Genomic DNA, 14,826 nt, shown 5'->3' with positions numbered 1-14,826 from the left:
TTCTCTCTATAAATGAAGACCCAACATGAGCCCAGATATATGCAACTTATCTTTTCTGGGGTCTTGAGCAAGATCACAACAAGAAGATTTTTCTTTGTCAGAAAATTCAATCTCCGACCACTTAGTCCATCGAACCAGCAGCATCTGCAGTCTTGAGGACCCACTCTTCTCTTCTCTGCATCCAGAAGATCTCAGCAGATCGTCAACCAGCATGACTCCTCGGTCTCTCCTCCTGTCCGTCCTGCTTCTCCTGTCTGTCTTCAGCACTGTCTGCAGTCCAGTGTCCAACAACCAGTGCTGCCGTTTTGTGGAGGGGTTCCCTGTCAGGCTCAAGGAACTCAGAAAGAACTATTCACAATTCAGAGACCTTGATGTGAGTAATATTTACATGCAGCACTAACCCAGCTCATCTAAAGAGGATGACTGCTGACCTGTGTTATCAGTTAGGAGGAGATTTCCAAGTAAGTGGTCAACCCACTCAGCAGTCATCTTTATTAGGGATGAAAACTTGATGATAATGACGTATTAAAGCCTTTTAACCGATTCCTCAGAAACAAATAAGAGAACAGGAGAAAAAACACTGCAGGCTCCATATGCACTCGAAGTGAAGTGCAGACATTTAAAATATGACACGCTAACCCTAAATATTCCTGCTATAGTTTTAAACTTGAAGGAAATGTTCAAGTTATTTATTATTGCAGGGAAAGGTTAAACTTGGACACATGGGTTATGAGCAAGGGCTGTGTGTCTACACCTACATGTTGCTCATTGAATGCACTTACAAGCTGGTTTCTGTTTTTACACAAAAAACACCCAAATGTTGTGCCTTTCAGGAATACAAATCATTAGTTGTCACTCTTGTCATCTGATGACTATCACAGCCACCCTAACACCACCCTCCTGATATTGATTACATCCAAGAACAATGAAAACATTCCCAGCACATTTTGACATGAGGCAAATGGCTGACTGTGACAGGAAGGGGAAGAGTCCAATGATGGCTCATAGAAGAGACATATGTTACCAACCAAGCAGCCATGCTTTTCAGGGAAACATGTGATCAGCTGTCACTCACTTAAAACTGACCATGTGCACCTCAGCCAAACCATCAAAACCACCCTTCCGATGTGAACTACTTCTTAGAACTGTCAAAACTTTCCCAGCACATTTTGACATGAGGCAAATGACTGTGACAGAAAGGGGAAGAGTGATGGCTCACACAGGACAGATCAGAATACTGCATTCATGTTGCAAAATGGGACAAGAGGAGAAGGCGTGCAGCTACTCACAAAGTCTCTTGCTGTGCATTTCATGCTGCCTGTGTACAAGTGTCAGTTTCTGGGTGTGTTGCGTGAACTCTCTATACCTTGTAGTGATAACAATGCGCTTTCCATCCTCACTTGTTTTAGATGTTTACCTGCTAAGACTGCTCAAGGCTACATAAACAGTATATGACTATACTAGTTAGTGTAGTTTGACCTTTGTATTGCCCCATGAGGAGGGTCACACATGCTGTTTCTTGCGCCTGCTGCTGTGTTTCGAGGGAATTCTCAAAGAACAATTCCCCACATTCTGCATTTACAAAGGTATATGGTGTACTTATTAAATTAAATTAAATGATTAAATACTCATTATACTGTACATTCACATTTTTCCATGTCCCACATTCAAAGAGTGGAATGCAGAGGATGCTAAAAAAAAAAAGCTCCAGGAGCAATTTAATTTACTTTTCTAATGGCAGGCTATTTATTTTTAAGCAGTTAGGGCCAATGTTTGATGTTCAGTCTGTTAATAACTATTAACTTTTTAATATATTAAATAACCTATATTAACCTTGAGCTAAGACTTATCTAAAAGGAGGCTGTGGAACATGTTATTCACAAGGGGGAATTTGGTAATGGTTTGATAATAAAATGAACATGTAACAAATTGCTGATGGCTGAATCATTTAGCAGAGTAAAGGGAAAACATTAAATAAACAATTATATCAGCTTAGAGGATGTGACTATGTGACTCCTCAGACAAATATATGAAATTAAACTTCCATTAAATAACCTACCCACAGCAACAACATAAAGCAAATAACAAATCTTTTTTTTTTCACTCATACTCTGACTCAACCTATTCTTACAGGTCATCCTGTGCCCTCACTCTATTTCCCTCTCCTTCACGTGGAGCAGCTGCCACACAAATAAACCAGGTAACACAGAAGGCTGTGGATGGTGTGCTGGAGTGGCTGGAGGGAATCACTTTCATGATGAGACAGAAACTCAACATCCCTGAGCAAAGATGTCATTCTTAGTCTGTCACTACATGTAGCACCTACTGTGCCATTGTGCATTTCTCATTATTTCTGTATTTATACTTTTATTTATTTAGTATGTTTATGTTAGAGTTGTGCGCTTCCGTCTCTCTCTCCTCTTCTGTCACTTTCTGCAGGTATTTCTGCCTCTGGAGCTGTAGAGTCTGATCAGTGATGACAAGCCTCCTGCTGCTCCTACAACTCTGCTCAACACATGCTGTTATAATTAGAAATTACTAGTACTGCTTGTAGTATTATTGCTACTTTTGCAAATACTGCTGTAATTATCGCTACTATCACTACTACTACTGTATTATTGGTATCACTTTACTTTTGTTTTTTTTAACATGGAATCCATGTTATGCTATGTTCTTCTGTTGCTATTCTCTTGTGTAAATTAAATACATTTTTTAACTTAAACTGTTTTTGTTTTGTTTTGTTTTTGTTTCATTTTGACAGCAGTTAGAAATATCACTCTGTCCTTCCACCTTTGAGTAACTGCTGTGTTTCCTTTCATCTGAAACAAGTTACATTTGGTGTTTGAGCTTTATTTAATCAGGAATGGAGCCCTGAGATCAACATGTCACATCCCATCCAACATCAGAGCTCCACACTCTTGTGAAATGAATACATTTAGCTTTAGATGTCTAGAACAGGCTTTAAATTAAAAGCAGACTGTCATCAAAAGCAGTCTGTCATCTGGAGTAGGTGGTTTGTATTAGAGCCAGTGGTAACAGGCTGGCATCATCAGCATAGAAATGAACATGGCAATGTTCAGTTAGAGAATAAATATTACATATGCATAGGGTAAATAGCAAGTGGCCTAATGCTGATCCCTGGGGGACACCTCTGACAACCCTCTAAGGACTTGATTTGAAATCATCAGTGAGAACAGTCTAAACTCTACCAGAGAGACACCATGAAAACCAGGTGCAAGCGTAATTATAAGACTAAGACTGCTCTGCATTATAACCCTCTAGCGGAGATCAGTGACACAGTGTTTTGATCCCGTACAGGTGATCAGCAGTAACATGGTGATCAGACATGAGGGTTCCATCTTCACACGTCAGGTTCTGCTTTGCTTTACAATATATAAAACAATGAAACTGTGATTCACCATTCAAATTACATTGAGAAACAGTGTTATTTTTTACTTTCACTAATTGAGCGTTCAGATGGTTTAAACGCTATTGGAAAATATGAGCTGTCACAGTGCAGAGTGCTTACATAAGTGCGGTTAACACCATCAGAGGCACATTTGCGAATGGCCATATGCACGCATGTGCTTACGCACTTGCACCCAAACACACATAAAAACTGTTTCTAGAATAAAAGTGTCATACTTTTTACAGCATCACACTGGAGCATATCCATCACTTATTGTTCTAAAAGGCTTAGGCTAATTATATCTGCCATTACTAATAATGATCAGGTCAAACTGAACGCTCTGTACAGAGGAAACTTCAAAGTTTCATCTTGTCCCACAAAGTTACTTGGACAGCAGAAGTTCAGGGCTACTTTAGTTTTAGGTTACAGAGATACATTCAACCAACATTGCTGGCTCAGCGCAGCAGAAATATTAAAGTCTCTGAGGAAGTCTCGTGTTATCTTTTTTAGTAGGTATTTAAGGTCACATTTGCATGCCATATTTTAATACTGCCAGACTCCACCACACTTATATTGAAAGCTCTACCAGAGATTGCAAAGACCCACGGGATGAAATAGGCAATTCGTCAGAATACAGCTCACATTAACCATGATGGTTCAGATGTGTGGAATGTTAAATGACTAAAGAATTCATATGAACTCCAGAGGGGTCTCTGTAGATCATTCACAGGAAACACTGAAGAAACTCAGAGAACGCTGCCTTTTTTGTTCTGCATAGTCCTCATAATATCCACCTACCTAGAAATCAGCTGTCATACAACATGTCACAGCATTCATTGACATGTGAGTGAGTAGTGCGTGGTTGAATGGGACAGTGTCACCCTGATGTAATGACCTTGGAACACCTCATATATATTTCTCATAGCTTCCTCTTTTCTTTATAACCTTAAGAAAAAAGTAGCGCTTTAAAACAATCTAAAGCTTAACAATAGCCACTCAACATAAACAATAACAGAAACAGGCCTCTGAAGGATTCAGCAATACACACAAAAACACACAGGCACACACAGCGTCAAACAGACGACCGGTGTGAAAGTGAAAGAGGAATGTGGTGAATCTATTTGTAAGACAGTTAAGATTTCCTCTAAAGGTGACATTTGCACGATGCAGACAGTATGCACGCACAAACACAGAGAATGTGACATGAAGTGGAGGAAATGTAAACGCACAACTACACTTGATTATGCAGCCTATTTGGTCTGTAGTGCACAAAGATTCACAGCTACGTGCATCCACATCAATCAATTAATTTTTGTTAATCTGTAGTTTAAATTCAACATAGTCTGGTATTCCACTGTGATTCATGTTCCAAAGATTGGGGCTGAACCAACTTCATGTGATATCAGTCAGATTTCAGGTAATATGCTCTGGTAACGCTGACTTAAGATTCTGAGCAGTGGTTAGTGACGCCATCAGAAACTGAGTTTAGTAGGTAAGGGGGCAAGAGCAGGGAGGAAAAAAGAGACACCCTCACCACATTTACACCTGATCATCTCAAGATCAAACAATGTTCTGCTGAGAGTTAGTCACAGATTGAGGACAAAGTGAAATGTGTAAGATAAAATATGACTGATTCAGCCTTTGGCCCTGTTTTGAGGAGGCAGTGTGAACGGGACATGGAGAAAGGGACACTGTTTCCTGGCAGAGCAATAGAGTAAGCAATACCACTGACAAATTACCTGTGGTTAAAGTGTACAATTTGCTGATGCAAATAATCCACAGGATCATCACATTTTCTAAGTCACAGGATTATTACGTAAAAAATTTAATCTAATTATTGTTTCAGTGACACTGTCACTCAGAAAAGCATATGCCAACAGAGCAAAAAGAGAATCAAACACTCATCTGATTCTGATTCTATAAAGTGCCATTCACTGAAATTCGCTAGTTTCTGTCTCAGTTTACTCATTTGACATTTTGATGGTAACAATAAAATGAGAGAGAGATGTAAACACAGCTTGAAAAATGTAGATAAATTAAACTGGATTAGTAAACACACACTAAACACACTGAAACACTGTCATGAAACCCTATTTCTGTGGGCAGCTGTCTCATTGACAGTGTGTGATGTTGGTTTTCTCACTCAGCAGTTTCTCTGGTCACTTCTGATACACTAGGTTTAATTGTGTGTTGCAGGACGAGTATGACAAAACTCTTCAGTAACTTTATGAAAAATAGTATATGACATAATAGCAGACTCAAAATCTCTCTTGCACACACATAAGCAGAGCCGCAACTGAAATACCAACAGACTGGGCAGAAGTATCTAAAATGCGTCTGCAACCACACAAAATCACGAAATCACAAAGCTGAATGCAGTGAATAGGAACACATACACACACACTGAGTACCAAAGTAAGAGGGGTTTCCCATAAACTGCTTACTGCTGACTCATCTGAATTTCACATACAAATTTTCACATACATTTGAGCAATTTACAGAATAATTATCAACTTTATTTTAACCCACTGGTATACAAATCAGCAGTCTTTTTTAGCTGCTACAGTTTGCATGTGCATGTACAGTAACCTCATTTTCTGCATATTGTTGCAGTTCTTTTTGTCCAGTGTTACATGGATTTCACAATTCACAGAATTCTCTAGGAACTAATTCAGCAACCTCTTTCTGGCCTCTTTCCTCTCTCAGTCCCAAGTCACCAAGAGACCAGGTCTCTTTTGTAAAAAAGGTTTTAACCTTAACAGGACTTTTACATGGTTAAATAAAGAAGAACTGGAGATGAAAAATCGCACTGGACTTACACTAATTTATGTTCATAAGCCTCTTTGCTTTTGACCAATAAGAACTAAACAAAAACAAACCAAAAAAGCTAGCTAAAATCTATTTCTAGCGACACGTTTGCTCAGTATGCTCACACTAATCTGTCATAACTTTTGAAATTCTGAGTTGGCAAAAGACTTTTTCACAAACTAAATCCAGGCATTTTAGAATACATGTTAATCACATGCATCCAGCTAAATAAAAACAAATCAAACAAAGAAATTAACTGAAATACACACTATCAATGAAATCACAAGACAGAAAACAAAATGGCTGGCTGCAGGAACACTAATATTGACATTTGGTATTACATTTGCTTACATTTGTGACTGAGAAGTCTTAAATCTGAAAAGAATAGTGGCACCAACCAAACAGTGCCTCTGTATAAGGCTTTTCGTGTTTTTTTCGTTGACACCATGGCTTGCATGTGGAAAATGAAGAAGACGAAGAGGAAGAAAGGAGGGATTGGTTACAATATCTAAATATAGCTATATAAAGAAAACTCTTCACTTCAAGAATGCGTCAATGTGGTAGTTGATGCCATTTTGTCACCTGACAGCTACCGTAGACTCTATATCATGTTTGAAAGGGAGGGGAGAGGGGATGGGTATTGAGTTGGTTAGAATTTGTGTTCTCACTGCTAGATGTCACTAAATTCTACATACTGGTCCTTTAATGTGAAAAGCTGTCTGTGATGGCTGCCACTAAGCTCCACCCGTGGCTGTACCCCCAAGTTGTTATTGGACAGTTGATTGGTTCTCATTCTGACAACGTACTTCCATTTCAAAAAAGAAAAAGATCTCTTGCACCTGCAGAGACAGTGTTTTTCATTAGGCATCACAGGTATATGCTGCTTTCTGGTGAACAATACTGAAACGTAACAAACCTCCTCACCCTGTTTTCTGCGTTGTGACTACAGGGCCTTTCTAAGAACAAACTCAAAACCTTTATTAAACCTCCACTTCTAGTACTGGTGCACTGGTTTTCCACATTTGTCTGCATTGCCCGGGTGGTACCCAGTGTATTATGCCTTTACTTTTATTCATTTAATTAATGCTAAGTGTTATCCTCAGAATTGAGACAAGCTTCAAATGAACTTTAACCTGGACCATGACAAATCGTCCAGAAGTTTATTTGCAAAGATTGTGAATCACTTGGAATGATTTTCCCTACAACAGTTTTCAAAATGCCAGTGTTGCCCAACATAAACTGCACAGAACAAGGTGCTATGGATGGAAGTGGACATTCCACACAACAGAAACTAAGGGGAAAATACCACTTATGCGTCCACTACTACAAACATCACTTCTCTATGTGGTTTCTCTTTTACAAAATACTTTGTTTTAACTTTTTTTCTTTTTTAAAGATATGGAAACCTAATCAGCTATTTTCTCTCTGAAGACAATGGAATCTCTAGATAGAATACCGTGATTCCTGTCACTTACTTACAAAAAAAAAAAAAAAAAAAAAAACCAGATACCACCTCCCTTCGCTCTTGTCGGCTTTATAACGTATGCCTCACATACAGAGACACTCCACAGCGTCATCAAGTCAAACCACAATTTAATATCATCTCAATCTGAGTGACACTATTTCCTCTGTTATTGTGAGAGTGCATGGAGTAATATATGTGTTTTACTGCATATGTGTTTTACTTATTTTAAACACAAATCTTTGCACCTATAGTTATATATAAATTCCATATCTGTGCATTTAGTGGATAAAGGCAATGCTACTGTACTGTACAAGTACTACCACTACTATTATATATATATATATATATATATATATATATATATATATATATATATATATATATATATATATACATACACATACATATATATACATACATACACATACATAATACATACATACACACACACACACACACACACACACACACACACAGACATATATATATATATATATATATATATATATATGTACAGACGTCAGATACACACAGATAATAATAATTATTATATGATGATAATAATAATAATAGTAACTGTGTGTGTGTGTGTGTGTGTGTGTGTGTGGGCGCATAAAGTAATAATAACATTGGAGAATGATGCCATATCAAAATTCCATAAGTGCTTTGTCAGATTTTTCCCTCCTTGATCATTATCATCAGTGCCTGCCTATCTCATGGGAGGAGTAACCCATGTAATGTATGATGCTAAAAAAAAAATCCCCCCCCCCGCATGCATGAAGCATGTCTTCTTTAACCGTTTCTCTTCCAGTCAGTCTCCTCCCTCAGTAATCCTGTTCTCTCTATAAATGAAGACCCAACATGAGCCCAGATATATGCAACTTATCTTTTCTGGGGTCTTGAGCAAGATCACAACAAGAAGATTTTTCTCCGACGACTGAGTCCATCGAACCAGCAGCATCTGCACTCTTGAGGACCCATTCTTCTCTTCTCTGCATCCAGAAGATCTCAGCAGATCGTCAACCAGCATGACTCCTCGGTCTCTCCTCCTGTCCGTCCTGCTTCTCCTGTCTGTCTTCAGCACCGTCTGGTGCAGTCCAATGTGCAACAACCAGTGCTGCCGTTTTGTGGAGGGGTTCCCTGTCAGGCTCAAGAGGCTCAGAGAGAACTATTCACAGATCAGAGACTTCTATGTGAGTAAAAGCACAGCGATTACTATGCAAGCGCCTTGACAGTTTGTGCAGCATCATTTGTAAAGTTTCCCTGTGGACACGTGTCATATCAGTCTCCAGGTGATGCTGCATTTTTGTCACCTCTGTTTGTTTTCCTCTGCGGCTGCAGACTTTGTCTTTCAGTTCACTAAGCTTTTTTTCTGCTTGCAGGAAGCAAACAATGACTTGGACACAGCGCTGCTAGATCAGACCGTCGAAGACTCTTTTAAAGTAAGTTTCGCTATAAACACCCCACGAATATCAAGCCACTCTTAAACAGTCCCTAACATTACCAACAAGGCGAGCATCGTACACACCAGTAAAGAGTTAAACGGCATCATATGACCATGCTGGTGTCTTCCGCCCCAATCAGAGCCCGTTTGCCTGCCACGCGATGAACAGCATATTGGACTTTTACCTGAGCACGGTGCTACCCACAGCCATAGCCGGAGTAACGGAGGACACCAGGGACCTGATGCCTCACATGGAGTCCATACAGCAGATCTTCGACGAGCTCAAGAGTGATGTCACCAAATGTGTGAGTACCAGACACACGTGTTACTCCTACAGGAGAATAAAGATGTAAATAACCCACGCGCCGACTGCGCGCTGCTGGATGCTCCGATATCATTTACGCAGCGTCCAGTGCGCAATGTGCAGCTGCACGTTTGTCCAAATACTGCTTGCTGAAGAGAAGCTATTCTCGTGCAGAATCGCTGTGATATTGTTGAATACTTAGTGAGAATTAAAGTGGATAAAGTTAAAGAGTGAAGTCCCAGTCTGTAACATATTGGTACTGGAGGATCAAGATATGAGAGTTGGTGTTCAAAAAATAATTTTCGAGTCACTATTTCGCCCGTACTTAACGATTACAATTGGACAAGTGGACTATTAGGGTGAATTATTGCTCAGAAAATATACTATAGTCCATTCATACTTTACCAACCAAGCTGCCATGCTTTTCAGGAAAACATGTGATCTTGATCGTGATCAGCTGTCACTCACTTAACCATGTCACTTGACCATGTGTGCCACAGCCAAACCATCAAAACCACCTTCCTGATATGGACTACTTCTTAGAACTGTCAAAACATTCCCAGCACTTTTTTGACATGAGGCAAATGGCTGACTCTGACAGAAAGGGGAAGAGTTCAGTGATGGCTCAGAACAGATCACAATATTGCATTACTCAGTGATTCCTAATCTGCAGCAGCAGCATGCATAACTGTGCATCATCCAGCTGTTGCAAAAGGGGAAGAGGGGGGAAGGCATGCTGCTGCTCATCAAGTTCCTTATGCTGCATATAACTACTACTACTCCTTTACTCACTGGACTGGAGAGGGAGCTTTCTGGGGTGGTGAATTCAGGGCATGACAATCTAAAGAAATCTGGTAACCCCTGTGGTAACATCATTCCTCTGTTCTTCTTCTTACAGAGAAACTACTTCTCATGCAAGAAACATTTTGACATCAAAACCCTAAACTCTACTTACACTCAGGTGAGTGCCAAGATTTAATCTTTAATGGTGAAATATGTCCAGTATACATATGTGCATGCTTGTATTTTCACATAGGATTTTAATTAACTCAAACATGTTTGTCCCACAGATGGAGAGTAAAGGTATATATAAGGCCATGGGTGAACTGGATCTGCTGTTTAACTACATTGAGACATACCTGGCCTCTAAACGACAGAGAAACCAAGTGGTCTCTGCCTGAAGACTTGACCCTAATGAAAATGTGAATTTGTTCATCTCAGGAACAAAAAACAAAAAACCAGTCACTGACTCTTGCAGTCTTTTGCATTCAATCCATTATTTTTTGTGGTTTGAATATTGACAGATGGTTTTACTGTCTGTCTTTACTGTCTTTGTTGTTCTGAGACCCCTGTTAACTTTGTCCTGGGGACAAGCATCCTTTTAAGACTATTTACAGTTGTGAAATGGAAACCAAAAGTGTTACATATGAAGCTGTTATATTTATTTTATGTATTTTGTATTTATTAGTTTTTTATCGCTGAAGCCAAATAAATGACTTAATTATAACAAGTGCCTCCCTTCATTTTATTTCACATGGTTATACAGCTGCTGTCATGTGCCATTTATTAGGAGCGGGTAACTGCTAGAGCACTGAGTACATCACATCCTGCAGTGCTGAGTCTACATGTGGGGAACTACTTGAGTGTAAACTCAACAAGCTGATGCACTAACCTCAAACGTGACCCATATACATCACTTACCAGCAGAAGCCCTGCTGTATCTTAACTTACCGTAACTGTAACTAGCCAGCCTCACCCTCATGGCATATGCACACTTGCACATGCACTCACACACACATGCAAAAGCAATCTCACTTAGTCACACAGAGACGCACATATAGAACAGAACTAACACAGGGCTGAAATAGAGCAGACCCACATTTAAAAAAGTATAATTACTACATATATATTACTTTTGTATGTGATGATATGTCACCTTCTTCAGAGTAACTGAACAAAAGGGAGTAACAGCGTTTTACTTCATAAGCTTCACCACTGCACACTGATACCTGAGTAATAAAAGAATCTTCTGAACAAAAATGGCACACAAACACGCTCTGCATCTTGTAATAACATTTGAATGTATGTACATGCATTACTCTGACAACGAAGTCACACAAGCGTCGGTCGGGTTCCTGACTTGACTCAGTTTCTGCACTGAAACTACTCTAAGACAATTCAACAGTCACTTGTTTAGTCAGTGTGGGATGATCTGAATAGTATCATTCCAGCAATGACAGTACCTTATGCAAAGATATCATTCATAACATTTGTCTGATGGAGCATGGCCACTTTATTTTTTGACCAGTGTTAGTAATGATTACCTTAAGGATGAATCAGTGTTGTGTTCACTACTCTAAGAGTTCTTAAATAATTGTTGATTCAGACTTATGTGCCCTCAAAATAAGTGTTTACGTTTTGAATCGCCTGTCTATCAACTCAGAACGATCATATCTGGCTGTTATGTAATGACTGGATGCCTCTTGCTCAGAGAACAAAGGTTTCAAGGCAGGGTGAGAAAAAAAAAAACTGAGTGAATCATCGTCATTAGTATTAACGCTAACTAATACACCATTCAAAACTGGCACGCTTTGTTACAGAGTCTTTTGCAGCTCAGCCAGAGGAAGTTTGACTCAAAATGTCAGTGTTTTGAATGATCACAATTAATGGTTAAAAAGAGTTAATTTTAGTATCTAAAATGGATTTAACATGTCATGCCACTTTCCCTCAAATGTTAAAATATCCCGGGTGTTCATTGGGATGGGATGAGGATTTTCTTTGGATCACCCAACTGTAGAAAAAAATGCAATACCCTCCCAAAATAATACATTTATAGCAAACATAACAACATAGTGCAGTGACAATCTCTCGCTCTATTTTTGAGTAAAGAGCTGCTGAATATTTAGGCTCAGGTTGAATGCAAAAACACTCACCCTCTTCTTGCCTCTTTCATTGGAAAAAGGCATGTGTAAGCTCTGACCAAAGCATTACAAAGTTAATTTCACAACACTAATAATATAAACATAAGTCACCATTCAAAATAAGTCAGCTATATTATTGTGCAACATATGGCATTCTGGGTACTGAATATGGATAAGTCAATATTAGGTTACATATCTAAGTAAGCATGTGACAAAAATTGTACAAAAAGACTTTTACTGTCACTTTTGTTTGGTGCTAATTTGCTTTATGAGAGGTCCATTATAGGTTATTTTTTACCTACAGATATTATGTATATTTATGTTGTGTATGTAGAATATTAAATAACCTGAAAAATTATTCAGTGACAATAAATTAGAGCTATTTTTCTGTACAACTCAGAGCTACATGCTCTAAGATGAACATTTTTTTTACCCCCTTCACTCTTTCAGAGCAACTTAGTATACAACAGTAGAGCATGATTTTTATTCAGTGTGTAGGCTAAATATATATATGTATACATTTCCTACTGCAACTTTTCTTAGAAGACAGTGAAGAATGTGTTCCTACAAAAGAAGAGGCACGTTTTTAAGATAATCAGCAAAGAAACGAACAGAAGAAAAAAAAAATCAAAGCAACCACAGGAACCACATGTACCCAGAGCTGCACTTGACAGTAAGACAATCGGATTTCCAGCACATGTGAAAGATTAGCAAATGCCGCTGTACATGTAAAACTGACAGCAAAAGCCTTTCCATTTGATCATGCCTAAAGATCTTGCTGAGGTTCACACTAAGCTGTGGGTGTCTTACTGAGGTAATGCGTGGCATCTCATTATTGCTACCTTGTCTGGAAAGGGTCGACCAGCTCTGTCTGAGAGCATGTGTGTTTGTGTGAATCAGGATGGCATGCCACTTGAAAGAACTGCGTGCTGTGTGTCACCACCTTACCTGAGAGGTCGTCAGCCTCCGTATTTCCCCGCACCTTTAAAGTGGTGTACATAACAATGACATACAGAGGCCCCACACTGACACGTTTATGTTTCCAACCTAGAAAAATGAATTTCTCACTTGTTTTTGTGAATAAATGAAAGTCTTGTCTTCCTTTGGTAATGGAAAATCTCTGATGTTAAATTCTTGAGTAATAGCTCAAAAAGGTACACCTACCATATACACACTATATTATATATATATATGTGTATATATATATATATATATATATATTTTTTTTTTTTTTTTTTTTTTTTTTTTTTTTTTTTTTTTATATATATATATAATATATATATATATATATATATATATATATATAGAGAGAGAGAGAGAGAGAGAGAGAGAGAGAGAGAGAGACACAGAAAATGTATATATGTGTGTGTATGTATATATAGATATATATATACACATACACATACATATATGTCTTTAAGGTAAAGGGGTAAGACACACACAGACGAAGACATTCGTCACCAGTTTGTAGCTGGTCTGTGTAAAATGCTAAAAGGTGCAGGGCCTTCCTTCCTTTTGTAAAGCATGTGGGTGGGTGTCCTGAGGTTTGTTGTGGGCAGGGTAAAGGGGTTGGACCTCCACAGCACTTGCCACGAGGGACTCCCCTGAGGCCCCGTTTACACCCTCTCTAAATTACCTGACAGACATGCACAACTGAGAGAGATGACTGTAGGTTTCATCACACTCAGAGCTGGAAGCTGAGAGCCAACCACTGACCTGAACCTGAATAAAAATAAAAAACCTTGTGCACTGGTGGGAAACTGCTCTAAACACCCCAGTGTTGGCAAATGTCCGTGTTGAGTCAATGCCACCACGCTGTTTTGCTACGCAAATGTGTATATTCCAGCTAGCAAGGATGATAGACATCTGTCACGAGTTGAGTCTCTACACTCCGTGTCAAAGCCACAAATCCCAAGCCGACCTGACAACTCGAGTCATATCTGGAGACACAACTGAGCTGAAAAAGTCTCTGTATGTGGAGACAGAGGTCAAGCATGGAGAAGGTATTTGCATTTTATATTTATTTCCTTTCCAAACCATGGTGTAGAGATTTAATCAAGATATTTGATTAATGGACAACTCAGCCAACAACCCAGAGCAGGTAATATGTAAAACTCATAGTGTTTGTATTACTTAAACATTTAGAATAGTAGGTGAATTTTCCTGACAGGACACATCCAAAACAAGCAGATAACTTTAATTTATAAGTCATTTAAATTTTTTTTTAAATTTAGGCATATATATATATATATATATATATATATATATATATATATATATATATAGCATAACTGATATCAACTGTAAGGAATATCATTTTTCATTTTCAACTCATAATATTACTGTTGTCATTATACATTACATAAATAATTAAAAGTAGAAATTTTGTATTACCATGACTTTGCAATACTAAATATCTAACTGCTTTGTAGAAAATGTAATCAAGAAGACAACCATTTATGATGATAATATTCT

The 14,826-nt window shown here is 38.5% G+C and overlaps 1 protein-coding gene across 1 annotated transcript; it reads left to right on the top strand.

Moving 5' to 3' along the window:
• The first annotated feature begins 8,298 nt into the window (after positions 1-8,298).
• il10 (interleukin 10) lies at positions 8,299-11,038 on the top strand. Its single transcript, XM_018686737.2, has 5 exons — positions 8,299-8,875; positions 9,065-9,124; positions 9,267-9,431; positions 10,329-10,391; positions 10,501-11,038. Exons 1-5 carry the CDS (start codon positions 8,711-8,713, stop codon positions 10,609-10,611), a joined length of 564 nt encoding a protein of 187 aa, XP_018542253.1. The 5' UTR covers positions 8,299-8,710; the 3' UTR covers positions 10,612-11,038.
• Positions 11,039-14,826: the final 3,788 nt, after the last annotated feature.

Source organism: Lates calcarifer, linkage group LG12, assembly GCF_001640805.2.
Source record: "Lates calcarifer isolate ASB-BC8 linkage group LG12, TLL_Latcal_v3, whole genome shotgun sequence".
Classification (NCBI taxonomy): Eukaryota; Metazoa; Chordata; class Actinopteri; family Centropomidae; genus Lates; species Lates calcarifer.
The sequence above is the reverse complement of the archived record's forward strand: the minus strand, read 5'-3'. Positions and strand labels throughout refer to the sequence as shown.